The sequence below is a fragment of the Halyomorpha halys genome, unplaced genomic scaffold (genome assembly GCF_000696795.3).
Source record: "Halyomorpha halys isolate HHAL.00 unplaced genomic scaffold, Hhal_1.1 Scaffold495.1, whole genome shotgun sequence".
Classification (NCBI taxonomy): domain Eukaryota; kingdom Metazoa; phylum Arthropoda; class Insecta; order Hemiptera; family Pentatomidae; genus Halyomorpha; species Halyomorpha halys.
Window position 1 is genome coordinate 259,168 of NW_027109484.1, and position 18,907 is coordinate 278,074.

The following is an 18,907-nucleotide window of genomic DNA, read 5'->3' on the forward strand; positions in this document are numbered from 1 at the left end:
GAAGCCCTACAACATGGGGCGAAACGGCTCAATAAAATAGTATAATTATCTACTGTTTGAGTTTTTTTTTTTACCGCACCTGGACCATATTCCATTCATCTATACACACGGTCAATCAATAATCTTCCAAAAATTAATAATAATATGACCAATCATTTAGTTTTCTTAACCTTTTTTAAATAGTGCTGTTTTCTGAGTTATGTTTTTTTTTTTTTTTTTAATTTTACTTGTTTTGTAGTTATGCCATAAGCGAAGTAGTTGACATATTGTTTTACTTTCAGGTATGAGTAACTCCAGTATTACTATAAAAGAAGAAAAGACTGATGAAACTGAATCTACTTGTAAGTATTCAATCTTTAAAGCTTATTTTTTTGTGTAGATTTAGGATCATGAAAGATTAAGAGATAGATTACATTAAATTGGAGGATTTGAAACATATTAGAACAAAGTAAACTAAAAAGAATATAAATATAAGTGAATTGAATAATTAAGCAATGAATTGTAGAATTGAAAATTCATTACTGTGCTTAGTTATTAATAACTATTCAATAATTAAGCAATGAATGATAGAATTGAAAATTCATTACTATACTTGTTTTAGTAATTATTCTATTAATTTATATCTATATTCTTTTAGTTTACTTTGTTCCTTTTTATATAGTTTTCTATGTATATTTTTGTATTCTCATCATACTTTACGATGTTTTTATCTTTTTTTTCATTAAATTTAATGAAACCCTGCAAGGTGGGGAAAATGTTTGTTACTAATAGTTTCTTCTTTGATTTAGACAGCCACCCCTTGCCTCTCTAGAACACATAAATATGTGGATACTGATATTTATTATATTCTTTGTTTAACAAGCATTTCTAAGTATTTTGGTTTTGCAGCAAGTGGCAAACATGTGGATTCGGTTTAATGAGTTAACATATTTTTTTTTCCTGAAAATCTATTACTGGTAGGAAACCTGTTAAGGGGATCCAAACCAAAGATTGAAAATCTCTTCTTTTCTAAGTACAAGTGCTCTATGAGTATTATGTAATTTTGATATTACTTGCTCCCAGAGTGTATTAAAAACACATTTTCATCATGGCATAAAGTGGGTTTTTTATGTTTTTCATGTTTTTTATTCCTAAACCTAATATACTTTTGCACTATTGCAATAATGATATTCACCTTAAATATTGAACTATCAGGCTTCATTTTTATCACTGGAAAAAAAAAAATTTCTTCAAATATTAATACAAATATACCAAATTATTCAAAAATACCAATTTATTTTGTACTAATTTCACCCCACATAGTGGGTGATTTTGATTCACCCTTTTTTATCATGGATTCCAAGGATATAAATGATGTACCATTGTAACCCACTCTTTTCAGTCCTTAGAAGTTCTAGAAGGTTTCAGGACATAGAAAAAAGAAATTTTCAATAATTAAGCCTGATTGAAGAAGAGGTTAATTAAATTTCTTAGTTTAAAAGTTCCCCCCCTTTTTTTTATACCTTTTGCAGAGTGAATGGTTTGAACCATTAAAGAAAAATAATAATAGAGTATATAAAAAATATTTATTTTTAATGTAGGTCGTAACCCAGGAACATAATATGGGTCTTACCCCAGGGATTTTTAAAAAATGTGGGGCCTACCCCACGAACATCTTAAAGGAGATGTCAACATTCCCAGGAACAAATTCACTAGCTTTTTTCTTGGTCTTACTTGAACAGTTCCTCTTTTATGTTGAATTCTCTTTTGTTCGATATAATTCCTGTAGAAACATCCTCTTAATTTTTTCTTGTGACACGAGGTATTTTTTTACACCACTGTGCGGTAAAGAGTGAAAACATGGTCAATTTAAGTAAACAAGTTTGAACCATAATCACACCTAGGGTAAAAATGGTGCACAGTTGGTGTGCTAAAGCCACTCCACAAATCACACATTTTTTTGGTATTTAATTAAAGTAAAAACATGGAATAAAATTGTCTGCAATCTATTATCGGGATCCACTTCAGAATGATATTATTAACAATGGAAAAGAAGGTTTCAGGGCTAGGGCAACATTTAAGGGAACTCTTGAAACCTCCAGCACTTTTCAATCCTGCCACAATGATTCAAACTTGCAAAAAAGACATTGTACCGTTGTCACTCCAAATGTATCATAGAAACCCCAAATGTACCATAGAAAAAATATTTTTAAAAAGAGTAATGCACTCAGTATAAATATTAAGCATATACCATTCGAGAAGTGGTGTAGAAAGTTGTGTGTTTATGCACTTACCATATATTTGTTATTTATTGATATTACCTGCAGACGTGGCAAAGCTTCGCAATTGCTAGATTTAGGTTAATTGAATACAACAAAAGTTTGTTATAAATTAATAAGTTTAGTTATTTACATATTGATTTAATTAATTGATTATTATATCTATTAGTTTATAGCAGTAAATAATGTTTTATAATAATAATATATTGTAAAAAAATAGGGATAACTTCAACACGACTGAACTATACGAAACTTAGGAGTGGTTTAGGGCTCCATAAACTTCACCAAGGGGTACAACCCGGATCTAACTAAACTAATTAGAACTAGAAACATAAAATAAAATGCTTGAAAAGTTTTTCTTTATTTGAAACCAATATTTCATCCTTATAACAACAGTAAATCTTATAAACCAGATCCCATCCGAATGATTTATATATGCCCTCCTATAGAACCTCCTTCTTTAGCAAATCCTTCGTCATACGTGCAACCTCCCTCTGGAATTCTCTTCCCATCTCCATTCACCAGTCCTCATCCATTCTCTCCTTTAAACAACACCTATTCCTTCATTTATTGAATAACCAAACCTCCACATCTTTGTAATCAAATAAATAGGCAGGTATTGATTAACATTATAAACAGTTGTAAAGCCAATATACCAATGTAATTTCATTCTACTATCTGAAAATTTGTAAACGCTCGCCAGATAAAAATCTCACTATATGAACCATGTAATTATTCTTAGGGGACATATATCCCAGAATAAAGATATTTTTTCATTCATTCATTTCATTTAAATCTAAGTGGTGGTAATACAGGAAAAAAAGCAAACATTCAGCTTTATAACAGTTGTATTACCATAGGGATTGGATAAAAAGTGAAGCAGTTTTGAATGATTATATGAACAATGGACACTGGGAGAAAAAAAAAAAGTTCAAAAATTTCCAATTTTAAATTTATTTGAAAAATGGTATTTAAAGGTTTCAGACAATGCTATAAACGAATATGATTTGCTTTTTCATAAAACAATTTTTTTGACCTGGTTTACTACAATCCTCATTTTTTTTTTTTTTTTAATTTTTAGTGAATAAAAAATCATGTAATAGTATCAGTGATATATTTTTCTTATTCTTCAGAAAGAGACAAATTGTTTAGCATATAATAACCATTATGAAAATGTATACTTTCTGAGCTATGCGCCAAAAACAGTTAATTTTATTAATAACTGTTTTTTTTACTGAAGAAATCGGAATACCTTCCCAGGGAAATCCTGAACATGTAGCAAAAAAGCCCCATTACAATCTAATGAATGGTATGGCAGTGCATAAAATACAAACAAATAAATATTGATTTTTATATATTCGATGAATAATTGATTTAAATTAGAATGCTACAAAACCATTGTGTAATAATTTTCAATGTGCTTTTTGTTTCAGTTCCCACAATCTGGATCAAAGAACCGCAGACTGATTCCAGTAAGGAAATTTTTAAATTATTTTAACCATGCCCTTATCAATAGGTTTAAATTAAGCTTTTCTTATCAGAAAGGTTTAAAGACCAAATTGGAAACTTTAAGTATGTTTGTGAACTGACACGATAATGCCATAAGGAAAGTTGACCAGTGTTTCATATTATTAAATATTGTTTTTGTTTCAGTTCCCTCTGTTTGGATCAAAGAAGAACCAAAGAATTATTCTGGTAAGGAAAATTTTTAATTATTTTAACCAACCTTTATCAATAGGTCTAAATAGATTTTTTCTTAGTGTAATGGCCTAAGGGCAGAGATGGACAAAAATTAGCTATAGATAGCACTACAAATAATTTTTCCCCAATTCCGCCTGAGGTCTATATTGGAAAACTTATACATGATTGTAGGGTTCTGTTTCATAATGAAGTCTGATTGTATTAGTTTATAAATATAAGTATAGGAAGTCCCTGTTTTACGCCCTTTTTAAGTTTAGAGAAGAAAGCAGCTGGAATCCATGAAAGGACTGGCAAGTGACTGGGACGGTTGGCATGCTTGGACTGAGGCACCTCCACACTGAAAGACACAAAGGAGGAAGGAAAAGAAGAAATTAATTTAAAACATCTATATAAAAAAAAAAAGAGAGAGATGAGAGAGAAGGCAAAGTATTTAATCTTCCGAAACAGACATGAATTCATTTAGCTACCTTCATTTCAACAATTGCATCCAGTAAAAGTGAACATTCCATGCATTTTCTATAAAAATATTTCAAAGGATCTCCTTTTCTTACATTTTAATATTATTTATTCACTTGTTTCCGGCCCTTACAAAGTGTGATATCCATTAGTTATTAAGTAAAAAGGAACATAATAAAAATCTAACGAAAAATGAAAATTCACCCTCAAGATGAAAAGTAAAGCAAACGGTTTCATGTCAAATTACATGGACATTTCAATTCATTCGTATAACAGATTGTGTTGCTGTTGTAACTCAGTGAAGGCTGAACAGGAGTTGAATGTGGGATCTTCCCGTCAATATACACAAAAAAGTTTTGTTTTTGTCAAGAAAAGTTTTGCATCCCCCCTCTTTTTACTAAACCCAAAAAGGTAGGAATTCAAGGGGTTAGGTAATATAAAGTGTAATTCTGAAACTCCTCTCTGTTTATTATTTTCTAAGTCTGTGCTGCTGAGATCAAAAGCCGCCTTTGCTGTGACTTACTGCTATCATGGAAAAAAGAGGTGATGCAAGGTTTTTTTTATGAATGTAGCAGAACTCATAACTATATATCATGACTACAAATAGTAATTAAAATTAATTTGAGCCAATGTTTCGCTCCACATTGCAGGGCTTCATCAGGGCTAAATAAAAATACTAAAACAAGGTAACAAAGTAAGAAAATAGGTAATATGATGAATTGTTCTTATATTCTTAATTTCTTAATATTATTTTTACTCTAACGTTATTTTATATCTTTTCTCTTTCAAATGCATGCATTAGTTAACCACCAGTCCCCCCCCCCATTTCTCTATCCTTTCTGCCTTCAGATTCATTTTTGTGCTTACCTGCATTCAGTAAGGTTGGAATCCTATTTTAGTGTATACTGTATTTTTATATTTCTTTTTTATCTACTTTTTTATTTATTATTATTTCTGTTTTCATTAATTGTATAAAACCTTTTTGTAACTTTTATTTAATTTTACATTTCACTGTACATCTTATTTTATTTATCTTTATTTACTTTGTTCATTTGTATAAATTATAAATTTTAACATATTTTAAATCATAATTAGCCACACCTTAGTTCTATTTTATTTCATATTATCTATTTTACTCTTACTTTGTTATCTTATTTTAGTGTTGTGTCTCTTTTTTACCTCTGATGAAGCCTTGGAAGGTGGGTCGAAACATTGGCTTACATTAAATAGTTTAATTATTATTGTAGTTTTTTTCTTTGACTGCACCTCAACCATCTTCCTTTTATATATTACACACTTTCAATCAACGATCTTCCAAAAAATTATTTTGTATCATTACATTATATTATAATGATTATCATTATATTTTATTATGTTTCAGATGACTCAAATGCAGATTCCGATGCCATGGTGGAAGATGACATATCTATAGACAATAATATTCAGGAGACAAAAAATAAGCAGGAGAATAAAAGTAATGAACAAAAATAATTTATTTTTTATTTTTTGTGGTTGTGGTTTATTATAAAGCAGGGTTGTCCAACTTACAAAGCCTCAAGGGCCAAAATAAAAAAGCTTCAACAAGGTTCATGGGCCATATAATAATTGTATACTTTAAATTTTAAACTTTAAAGTATCAATAAGTTTAGTGTGTAATGTAAAGTTATTAATAAAAAAAGTAGTAATATTTCTTTATATTGGCCAAGTATTATAATTATATTAGTGTATTTAATTATTGTGTATAATTATATCCTTGTATAAGTGTTATACATAAACAAGGAAAATATAAAGGCAAAATATTTTTATAATTAATCAATCAATATAAAAATTGCAATGACAATCAAAATATATATTTGGTGTGAACATTGCGGTCGACCAGCTGCGTCTATCAACGAACAAATATCCACCTCAAGTTCTGTTGTAGCCAACCTCATGAGATAAAGTAAAGACACATCAGAAAGTTTATTTCTATTTTATTTGTTTATAAACAACCAACGAAAACACATTTTCACATAGATATGTGCTTCTGAATATTGATGACATTTTTGTCCTAAATTTGGCTTTAGGTAGCAATTTGAAAAAAAATCATTAAGGTGTTCTTTCCTGTTTAATGATATCACAGAATTCAAGTCGTAGGTCAGCTGAGCTCGTCACCGTTTTGTTTGTTGTCATGTTTTATTATTATTATTATTATTACTTTATATTATTTATGTAGTATGGTTACTTGCTCGTAGTTTGTGTTTTGATTGTATTAGTATTGTTTTGGATGTTTTTAAAACTAATAAAGCAATGGATAACAATGTTAAGAATGTAATGACAGTTGTCAATTAGCTCATCTTGTTTCTCTTCCTCACTAGTTAGAAGATCAACAAGACACTCAGTAGCCAAACTTTCACACAACTCCTACTTTTCACTTACTTTAGCCATGTTTTAATAAATTACTTTAATCAAAACTTAGAAGTAAACAATAACATGAAATTTTGGAATGAAAGGTTTTAAAACAAGTTGCTCAGGAAATCCACCAGGAGCTCTTATGCATATACTATTTAACATGATTTTAAATAGGGCTGCTCACAATCCTATAATTATAACATTTAACATGGTAAAACATTTTACATTAAACATATCATGAATACACCTATTATTTTAACTAACTTAAAAACTAGCATATTTTGTATAAGTGTGATTATATTAAATTATAAAATCTCTTTCAAAAGAAAAGTGTTTCAAAGTAATTTTTTGTCTAAGCTCTCGTAGGGTTCAAGTTGGACAACCCTGGTAGAGAAGGAAGTGTGTATGGCATATGTAATATGTCCCAAAAGATTGTAAATCATTCATAATAAGATGTTTTATGTAACCAAGACTTTCTCTTCTTGCTCATCATTTTCCCTCTGATTTGAGACCATATTGAATAAAAATGAAGGCTGCTTATTAGCATTGAATATTGTACTATTAAATCTCTTTGGCCATTAAAATTGACATTTGCTCTGAAACATTAGAGAAGTAAATATTTTTCTCATATGGTTCTTTTTTTTTTCTCAAATTCTGTCTAAATATCAAAAAGTTGTAATTTGACAATGTTACACTTGTTGAGGTGTTTAGTACAAGCACCAATTTAAAAGGTGAGGTACTAATATCAGAAGGCCTCGTCTTTCACCTTCTTCTTCTTCATTGATAGAGACTTCTGTAACACTTTATACGATTTTCTCATCAGTTTTAAATGTGAACTCATTCTCCTCATGACCTTCAACCCATCCATCAACATCCGTATCATTCAGTGAAGCATCAGGGTTTATACTTTTAATCATAATCGAAATCATCTGCATAGGCATCAGCATTGCTAAACGTATTTCCTTGATATGTCTATACTTCAAGAATGGCATATTCAATTTGGCTCAAAGTTTGAGATCAATGTTTAAATGATTCAATATCACTTTTATCAAGTTCCATCCTCTACTTTCATTTATGCATACATAAATGTATTTGCCATGACACACCTGTTTTGGAAAAAAAAAAAAAAGATTTGACCCCAAGTTGGAGAGAAATTGGGATTAGTTTTAAAGTGGTTAAATATAAAGTTTTTCTAATTCCACCTTATAATTTTACTTACATACGTGCAAAAAACGTATTTTCATGGACACATCTATATTTCAGAAATGGCTCAGGTCATAATCCCGTCAAATGGCAAATCATTAACCTTGAAAATTATCACTCAAATTGTAATAATGTCAATAATTCAAATTAAATTAAATTTGGTTTCAAATGATTCTTTATTTTTATTATGAAATAATACATATTTAAAATTTTTTTTAACATTCATTATTATATTTTTTAATATTACTATTTTATATTTATAGGTGCCAAGGAATCATTTAATGAAATGGAAGATCACAGAGTGGATGTGAACAAGGATTTGCAGAATATCATGATATCTGACTCAACGTTTGTAATCGCTCAAAATACTGGAGAACTTTCTCATCTTTGTCCTTATTGTGATTATTTTTCAGTGAATTCTGACTATTTAAAAAGACATATAATGGCTAATCATATAGGTGAGAAGCCTCTCCAATGTCCTTATTGTAACTTTAAAACAGTACTAAAGCGTAGTTTAAAAAATCATATCATGGCCCATCATACAGCTGAGAGACCTCATCAATGCCCTCATTGTGATTATAGAGCGGTTCAAATTGGTAATTTGAATAGACATATCACATCCCTTCACGATGGGAAGAAACCCCATCATTGTCCTCTTTGCGATTATAAAACTGTGAATTCTGGTCACTTAAAAGAGCATATAATGGTCTATCACACAGGTGAAAAGCCTCATCAATGCCCTTATTGTGAGTATAGGGCCACACAAATTCGTAGTTTGAAAAGACATATTATGTGCCGCCATACTGAGAAGAAGCCTCATCATTGTTCTGATTGTGATTATAAATCAGTTAGTGCTGCCGATTTAAAAAGGCATATAATGTTCCGTCATAAAGGTGAGAAGCCTCATCACTGTCCTCACTGCTCTTATAAATCAGTTACTCCTTTTCATTTGAAAAGACATATAATGCACCGTCATGTGGATGAGAACCTTCATGATTTTGGGGCTTTTGAAATGACATTGTCTGAAGAAACAGGAGAGACTTAAGTTGTACTATGAAGGCTGTTTTAAAAATATTACATCAACTGATAAAAAAGGTTTTTTCCTCCTGGCATATTATGGAAATGAGCCAGATATTATTGATTCTGTTAATGAATTTTAATGTTCCATATGGGGCTCCACCATCAGAATTGAGTTCTACCTGGTAGAGAAATTGGGGCCCCTTGAATTTGATCCAGCTTAATGATTGAAGCAGTATCAAGAAATTAAAAATCAATTGGAAGTTAGGACAACTTTTTGATGTTGTCAAGAGTTAGTCAAGGTGACATCTTCTGTTCAGTGATGTCAAACTTTTTCATCCAATTTATGGTGAAAAGGGCCAAGTTTTATTTCACTGTCACACTGACAAGAAGCTTTATCTCATGTTTTTACTGTGATAGTAAAAGAAGTATGGCTTTGTATGTTACATTAAAGATCCTTGGAATGAATAGGTTTTAACCCCTTAACACAGTTTTTTGAAGAAAAAAAAAATCAATTTATTTAATGCAAAAAAACACAATTTAGAACACTATCTTGGCAAAACATTTTTTTAAAATAATCAAAATTTTAATTTTGGATATCAGTCATTATACCTAGCTCCCTATTTAAACATAGCCTAAAGCTGTACCTAGAGGATTATTACATATTTTATTTTTTAATCATTATTATTTATTTTCTTGTTATCACATTTTATTTTCAATTCTTGATTATATTCCAGTGTGAAAAATTATAACAACATAAAATATAGCACCGTTTGAATTATCTTGAGTGTACACAGTTTGGCCTGTTTAATGTGCTCGAATTAACTCAAGCATACAAGTCAAAGGGTTAATTTATAGTTTTATTTGTCTTTTATTTTTGTATAAAAACAGAAATATCATGATTTTAACTTAGAATACTGGTCTAGTTAATGCATTTTGTGAATTTAATTTATCATTAAATTTAGTGTCTGGTTTTTATGGAATATAAAATTGTAAAGGATGAGATGGTCCAGATAGTGATAATAAAGTAAATAATTTTTATTTGGTACATGCAATGCTTTTCATTGCCTCATTTCATATTTTACTAAAAAGTGTTCACCAAAATCAACTTGCCTTAGCATAAATATTATATAAGTACATTTAATTTGTATTTTGTTCTATCATTTTAATGTAAAAATTTATCAAAAGCATTGTTGGTTTTATTAGATTGTTAAAATTATTATAGTTAACATTAATGATAAATTTCATGTTTTCTCCTAGAAAATTCTCAGTATTGTAACTAAATTTATTTCAGAGGTAACTTTTTTATTTATGTGAAATTAAATTGCTAAGATTGTTATCACTTAAATGTGATAATATTTCTGATATATTTCTTCCCATTGATCGACCAGATAATTGTTTGTAAAAATTATTGTTATGTTTAAAATAATTAAATTTGGTGCAAAATTTTATTTTTTCTAGAAAATTCTTTTGCCATTAATTGAAATATTCTGTTTAATTTCTTACCAATTATCTTGTTATATAAATACCTCCTAATTGATATTAAACAACAGATGAAAAAAAAATTGTAAATAACATGATACATGGTTAAGTTGTAATAAATGAGGAATCTAAATTAGTACATAATTGAAAGAAACAAAAGTTTCGGAGAAGGGCGATATTTCTCAGGTTTTTAAAGAGTTATTCTAAAATATGTACAAAATTATTTTATGATAAAAATTAGCTCTAAAAAAAAAGAAAGTCAAGAATTGTGATAACTTTAATGCTAATTATTAAAAGTTAACTCATAATTTATAAAAAATATTTCATTAGATCCAGGTTAATAGTTATTCTGTGATTTTTATGATCAAAAAATAAAAATTATTTCAACTTTTATAGTCCTATAGAGATCCATTATCAGAACATTGAAGTTTAATTATTTTTGTTTTATACATTATACTACTTAATTCCTCTTGTTTTAACTATTAAAATAAATTCTTGATATAACCCCTCTCTCCTCGCATAATATGGATGCTCTGGCCTGTAAATATAAATAAGCAGCTCTGCTTTATGCTGTACTCCATCAACTTCAATTGGAGCTTAGGTGACCCTACTCATTAGCATGCCTTATTCCTTTTAAAAAAAGGTAAGTTGGCTGTGACCAACACACATACAACAAAATATAACTTGAAACTTCTTGGCCAACACCTATAGTTAGATTAACTAAGCTCTTCATTGAATTTGATGGAGAACTACATATAGTGGAGCTGCTTTACTTGTATTCATGGGTCGTATCTGACTTGCCTTTTGACAGGGTTAATGGGCCATAATATAGAACAAATTTGAATAGTTAAAACAAATAGACACCGGGAGCCCTCAACCTTATGTTGGACCTATATGTTTGCCACTTATCTGAGGCTTGTAAACAAAGAATGCAACAAACATTATCCACAAGTTCTTTTGACTTGTCGGCTATTACATTTGATTTTCATTGAAAAAAGGAACAAGATAAAGATAGGCGAAATGAAAGGAAACGTAAATATCAGAAATGAAATTTGTAGATGATAAAAATTCAGATAAATAGTACCACATTCATAAATCCAGTCTTTGTTCTAGATTTTTTATCAGAAACTTTTTAATTTAATTACTTATACATATAATGACTTCATAAGTATAATTGTTAATTCTACTCATCACTTATTGACTATTTCTAATTCCCAAGAAGAAATAACTAATCATACTCATATAATGAAGTCTAACATTGAATTATAATAAGTATCTACATTATTGAAAAGGTCCATCACTCCTATGCTTATTTTTGTGAGTGCCACCTATTAGCTGATGGGCCTCACAAATGCCCAGGGGAAGTTGTGAGTGAGTATTATATAGTTATAAGCTTGAGAAAATCCGGCTGGGGACTCGAACTCACAATCCATGGGTTAGCAGACAGGGGCATTACCATGCTGCTACCGTCACCACCCCCCCCCCCTGGAATCCTGTAAATACATCGTGGAATGTAAGCCTAAGCCAGGCTTAAGGTCCCACTTAAGGTTAAAAGGCATAGGAAAGAAGAGAGATCTAGAGAAAGCAGAGAAATAATAGACAGTTTACATTTTCAAAATAATATCACTAGAATGTACCAATCCACTATGGAAATTGTTATCCCCTGCCTCCTAAGGTATTGTTTCAGGTGTGAGATTTTACACTGAGACCTAATCTTGTCTCTGGGATATTCAACGCATTCGAGAGGTACTACGTGTAAGACTAGCTTTCAGTGGATCAGCAGATTCTATTGGAATCTTTATTAATTCAGATGATCCATTTATATATATTAAAATGCCTTATATAGTTGTTTCATGTTACAATTAAGATATTTACAATGAATAGTACAAATATTAATATACGGCGTTTGCTTGACGCCAGTAGTAGGCCCCATGTTAGCTGGTAGGTTGCGTCATGCCGGGCCACAGCAATATTACAGTTTCGGTGGATGTAATATTTAAAGGCTAGAACAGCAGGTAGCGTGTCGCTATAAAACTATCTGTGAAGCATGGAATCGTCCTGCAATGGATCCCTGGACACTGTGGCCTTGCTGGTAATGAGAGGGCAGACCAGCTGACCAAGGAGAGGGTCCACAGTTTGACTCTGACCTCAGCCTCGATGATATAAAAATGAATAATAAAGCCACCAATAGGTAAGGATGGATTAGAAGCCACTCACTAACTCACACTTGTTGCCCCCTAATTTTACTCGGCTTGCCCCCTGATTTTACTCAGAATGCCCCCTGATTTTACTCAGCTTCGCTCCTGATTGACAATGGCTTACCAACTGATTTTCCAAAGCTTGTCTCCTGATTTTTCTAAGCTTGCCCCCTGATTTTACTCGGATAGCCCCCTGATAGACAAGGGCTTGCCCCCTGATTGACAATGGCGTGCCCCCTGATTGACCATGACTTGCCCTCTGATTGACCATGGCTTGCCCGCTGATTTTACTCTGCTTGCCCTCCGATTGGCCAAGGCATGCCCCCTGATTAACGATGGCTTTCCCCCTGATTAACCATAGCTTGACCCCTGATTTTACATGGCTTGCCCCCAAAATTTACTCGGATAGCCACCTGATTGACAATGGCTTGCACCCTGATTTTACTCGTCTTGCCCCCTGATTTTCCACGGTTTGCCCCTGATTTTCCACGGCTTGCCCCCTGATTGGCCAAGGCATAGCCACTGATTTTACTCGGTTTGCCCCCTGATTGAGAATGGCTTGCCCCCTGATTTTCCACGACGTGCCCCCTGATCGACAAAGGCTTGCCCCCTGATATTACTCGGCTTGCCACCTGATTTTCCACGGCTTGCCTCCTGATTGACAAAGGCTTGCCCCCTGATTTTCCACGGCTTGCCCCCTGATTGACAATGGCTTGCTCCCTGATTGACAATGGCTTTCCCCCTGATTATTATACCCGGCCAACCCTCTGATTGACCATGATGTGCCCTCTGTTGAACATGACTTGCCCTCTGATTGACCATGGCATGCCCCCTAATTTTACTCGGCTTGCTCCGTAATTTTCCACGGCTTGCTCCCTAATTTTCCACAGCTTGCCTGCTGATTTATCTAAGCTTGTTGCCCCCTGATTTTCCATGGCTCACCCCTTATTTGACACAGCTTGCCCCCTGATTTTACTCGGCATGCCCCCTGTATGACACTAGCTTGCCCCCTGATTTTACACAGCTTCGCTCCTGATTGACAATGGCTTACCAACTGATTTTCCAAAGCTTGTCTCCTGATTTTTCTAAGCTTGCCCCCTGATTTTACCCGGCATGCTCAACTTATTCAACACAGCTTGCCTCCTGATTATACTCAGCATGCCACCTGATTATACTCGGCATGCCACCTGATTTTACTCGGCTTGCTCCCTAATTTTCCACGGGTTGCCCCCTGATTTAGTCAGCTTGCCCCTGATTGATAATGGCTTACCTCCTGATTTTTCTAGGCATGCCCTCTGATTTTACTCGGCTTGCTCCCTGATTGACAATGGCTTACCTCCTGATTTTTCTAGGCATGCCCCCGGATATCACACGGTTTGCCCCGTATTTCACTCGGCTTACCCCCTGATTAACAATGGCTTGTCACCTGATTTAACTCGGCTTGCACCCTGATTGACAAATGCTTCCCCATGATTTTACTCGGCTTGCCCCCTGATTTTCCACGGCTTGCCCCCGTATTTCACTCGGCTTGCACCCTGATTGACAACGGCTTGACCCCTGATTTTACCCGGCATGCTCAACTTATTCAACACAGCTTGCCTCCTGATTATACTCGGCATGCCACCTGATTTTACTCGGCTTGCCCCCTGATTGACAATGGTTGCCCCCTGAATTTACTCGGCTTGCCCCCTGGTTTTCCACGGCTTGCCCCCGTATTTCACTCGGCTTGCACCCTGATTGACAACGGCTTGACCCCTGATTTACCACGGCTTGGCCCCTGCTTTTACACGGCCTGACACCTGATTAACCATGGCGTGCCCCCTGATTGACCATGACTTGCCCCCTAATTGGCCAAGGCATTCCTCCTGATATTACCCAGATAGCCCCCTGATTTTACTCGGCTTGCCTCCTGATTTATCTAAGCTTGTTGCTCCGTGATTTTCCACGGCATGGACCTGATTATACACGGCATGCCCCCTGATTGACAATGGCATGCCCCCTGATTTTACTCGGCTTGCCCCCTGATTGACCATGGCTTGCCCCCTTATTTTACTCTGCTTGCCCCCTGATTTTACTCAGGTTGTCCCTAATTATACACGGCTTTCCCCCTGATTTTACTCTGCTTGCCCACTGATTGGCCAAGGCATGCCCCCTGATATTATATGGCTTCAAATTATTTCGTTTCTCCTAAACTACGCGCTCTAAAAGCGCCCGAAGGGGTGTTTCTTGTAGAAAATTGAATGCTGATTCGAATGCCGCAAGAGTGAAGGCGATCGGATGAACAGGGAACGAGTTATGGCCGAAAACGTACAAATTATTTCGTATCTCCTAAACTACGCGCTCTAGAAGCGAGCAAAGGGGTGTTTCCCTGATATTATCTGGCTTCAAATTATTTCGTATCTCCTAAACTACGCGCTCTAGAAGCGCCCGAAGGGGTGTTTCTTGTAGAAAATTGAATGCTGAATCGAATGCCGCAAGAATGAAGTTATCATAGAACCCAAATCTTTCTGAAACAATCTAGCATATAGACGTTTGTTTACAAGCGTTTAGAGACTTGCGGCTAATGGCAAACGTTTGGATCCAGATTATACGGGTAGGGCATACTCTCTTAATCTGCGTCAAAGGGGATGGGATACGATGTCATTTATGTTATTATCAGTTAATTTGAAGCATGAACCTAACATAAAAAATAGTAAACAATATTTTTTATTATTCGTCGAGCGTGATTCTGACCAAAACACCTCCTTGCACAACCGTTGGGGTCTAGTAACAGTACTTCCTTACAAAGTACTGAACCCATGACCCTGTGTTGGGTTGTAGTGGAACAGATTTTTTTTTTTTTTTAATTTTAAATACTACTTTAGGAGTTGACGACCCTCTTTTTGTGGCTTTATTTTCCTTCTAAAGGAGAGTTGGTACTTTTCCTGAAGAGTGATGGTTCTGGGTGGGTAAAGTGGCGTTAAAGAACGATATTTCACTAAATGTTAGACCATTTGGAATCTTGGTAATCTGCTAGGAAAAGCTAAGCCAAAATGCGGGGCTTAGTGAGAAACAGAAGAATCTGGTATCAATCATCGGCTGCCTTTTGTCTCTGCCTTTCCTACGAATTCCTTGATTAAAGCGCGATTTTCTCGAGAATGGTTTAACGGATTTTCATTGTTTACGAACCAAATTACTGACTATGACATTTACTACATTTTATATCCGTTTCAAATTTGTGATTAAATGAATCATTTTTAATATAATTATATAAACGGATGAAATTCCTATTTGCCGTAAAGTAAATCTGGGTAACAATTCCCTTTTTTTGGATTCACTTTATCTTTGAAGGATAGCAAGGTATGTCTTTCCTCTGTTTTGGTAAGTTCTTTATCTTGAACTATTCGTTCATGAACTTCACGTCTTAGTGCTTATCTTTGTTTAAAATTTGTGTACTCAATTTGGCCAGACCTGTTTGTCTTAATTCCATTCAACCTCAGTGGTCCAAACAAGGTTCAGTACAAGTAAGGGGATAATTTTAATCATGAACTGTTGTAATTTGTTTTTTTGATGGAAATTCATTTATAAGATTAACTTACTTATATAGCTTGTTGGCCACAAATCTCTTTAAAAATTTACTCCAAAACAATGTTAATTTACTAATAAAGATAAACCATACAATGAATATTGTTTTATATTTAAATGTCTATGGGATTAAGTAGTTCATAGATCCTGTCAGCAATTCTGTTCCTATATTGTAAGCCATGACCATGATATAAATAAGTGTCATATTATTTGAAAAAATCGCATAAATTATGTGAAGAAGTATGTGAATTTAATTTAAATTTTTACAACTTCTATACTACGTCTAAGATTTGTTGACAGTAACACCTAAATTTTGAGCCATACAGTAAAACAGGAACATTCTCTACAGTAGTTTCATCAAAAATAGACTATTAAGACTATGAAATTCATAGTATATATAATTTTACAAAACATATTGTCACCTTTAGTATGTAAGGTTACAAAAAAAAGAGGATTTCAAATCAGTTTCAACCAGTGATATGATAACAGCAACATAAGGAACTTCCTTAACTTCATTATACATGTTTAATTAATTTTATTATTTGAGTGGGAAATGTTTTATATTCTTTGAGTACATCTTGAGTCGAGAGACAGTTTAATGTTTAAATATATTTTTACATTTTCTCTTGTGTATGTTTCATTATACAGTTTTGTGTTCAGTTATTTTCAATTTCACTTTTATTCTATGGTTTGTTTCCACTGTTTTTAAAATTCATTTTTAAATTGTCTTTTCTATTGTTGAGGAACAATTTATTAATTTTGAAGTCAGACCCAGTGAACAATTATTTGTCTACTTTTTATATCAAATCATACATTCAACATAATTATGTAGAATGAATTATATAACCTAAATAAAAGAAAGTAATTAGTTCAGAACACCTAAATATTGGACAAATATCGCTATGGCTTCATGTTCCCTCCCTGTTGCATTGTCAAAAATTTATGATTTTAATTTTTTGGGACTATCAAAATATCTTTGTAGTTTTTAAGACTATAACAGATAATATTTTCTTTAAATTTAATATGGTTGTTTTATGTTATCATATTTTTATTCGGATTACTCGTAAGAGAAACATTAAAGATTTACTGCTGTTCTTTTGAAAAATGTTTTTAAAAAGTTAGGTTCAACATTCTACAAAGTTTAAATAGCAGCTTTGTTATAAAGTGTGTATTTATCATGCTTGCTTTATATTTTTTCAGACATGAGTAGCTGTGATGTTCCTATAAAAGAAGAAATAATAAATGAAACTGAATCTACTTGTAAGTTTTTTTTTTTTAAAGCTATCACATAATTTTTTATTATTCCTTAGGCTAAACTAATTTTTACCATTTAGATCAGTTTATACTAAAATTTAAAATCTATATGAGTTTCGTTGTATACTGTTTAAGATATGAGCAGTGTTGGGCAAAAAGTAACTGCAAAGACAATTACTCTCCAATTAATGTAATTTGAAACTATAGAAATTAAATTTTAATTTTATTTAGTAATTTCAACTACTTGATAGATAACCATAATTGTTATAATGGTCCAAAATTACAGTTACTATTTGATCCAATGTTATTGCAATAATTAATTATAGTCAAGTGTGATTGCAATTCTACTGGTTTTTCTATTCAAAAAGAAATTACAGATAAAACTGAACACACTAGTTATTTTTCTTTTTATTGTTCGTGAATTTTACTGAGTTTGACCTGATTCATACAATTTGTTTTAGTTTTTGAAGATTCTCTTATAAATATTTTTCATTACAAACAAACTCATATAAAAAAAATGAATGATTATTTCACTTAATTGTTATTTAATTATTTTTATGTATCTATTCTTTTTAATTATTTCATTTATTTATTAAGTTAACAAGGATCAGATAAAAAAAACTAGAACACAAGGTTATCTAGTTTAATGTTAATCTAGTACCACTTCTATGAATTTATTTCCTTTGATTATCTATATTTATTATAAATAAAAAAGGTAATATACCTTCAGTCGTTAATACTTAATACATTTATTCAGGGATGTGCACTTCTGATTTAATTGTCCTTTGATTTCTGGTGACAGTTGGAATCCGCTCCTAAGTAAACTTAGTTTTCTTCATTACTAAGTTCCTCCACTTTTGGCATACTTTTCTTTACTTCTTCTGTGCCAACTAATAAGAAAGCTTGTTTTACCTGGTCCATTGAAACTGTGACCTCTCTATTGGACAGCTTTAACGTACACAGGGTAAGGTCAAAGACAAGTGGCAAAGGTTTGGATCTGGCTTAAGATTCATTTTGTGACTAGTACCATTAAATTTTAACTAATTGTCTTAAACTTTTTAAAAAAATTATATGCATTATAGTTATGCCATATGCTAAATAATTGACGCATTGTTTTAGTTTCAGGTAAGAGCAACTCTGGTGTTTCTATAAAAGAAGAAATGCCTGATGACATTGAATCTACTTGTAAGTATCTTTTCTTTGAAGATTTTATGTCTTATTGTTTTTATTTCAGATGTAAGTTATGTTCAACTTTAACTTTATTTTAGAAATAAAATTTCAGTTAACACTCTTTAATAATTTTATTGCTAAATATCTAATAAAAAATACTAAGAATTTTATAGAAAAATATGTGAAATATTATCTCAAATAGCAAAGCATTGA

At 32.4% G+C, this 18,907-nt stretch overlaps 2 protein-coding genes across 4 annotated transcripts in view; both read left to right on the top strand.

The window, feature by feature from the left end:
* Window positions 1-10,867, top strand: part of LOC136794994 (zinc finger Y-chromosomal protein 1-like) — a 21,726-nt gene extending 10,859 nt beyond the window's left edge. The window contains exons 4-8 of the mRNA XM_014425115.2: window positions 282-341; window positions 3,692-3,730; window positions 3,912-3,953; window positions 5,797-5,889; window positions 8,273-10,867. Coding sequence (XP_014280601.2) covers window positions 282-341; window positions 3,692-3,730; window positions 3,912-3,953; window positions 5,797-5,889; window positions 8,273-9,054 — 1,016 coding nt within the window. The 3' untranslated portion in view covers window positions 9,055-10,867. The remainder of the gene's footprint in view (window positions 1-281; window positions 342-3,691; window positions 3,731-3,911; window positions 3,954-5,796; window positions 5,890-8,272) is intronic.
* Window positions 10,868-16,067: 5,200 nt separating this feature from the next.
* Window positions 16,068-18,907, top strand: part of LOC106683572 (transcriptional repressor CTCFL) — a 30,444-nt gene continuing 27,604 nt past the window's right edge. For all 3 annotated transcript variants that reach the window (XM_014425119.3, XM_067047669.1, XM_067047670.1), the window contains exons 1-3: window positions 16,068-16,209; window positions 17,471-17,530; window positions 18,644-18,709. In XM_014425119.3, coding sequence (XP_014280605.1) covers window positions 17,473-17,530; window positions 18,644-18,709 — 124 coding nt within the window. In that variant the 5' untranslated portion in view covers window positions 16,068-16,209; window positions 17,471-17,472. The remainder of the gene's footprint in view (window positions 16,210-17,470; window positions 17,531-18,643; window positions 18,710-18,907) is intronic.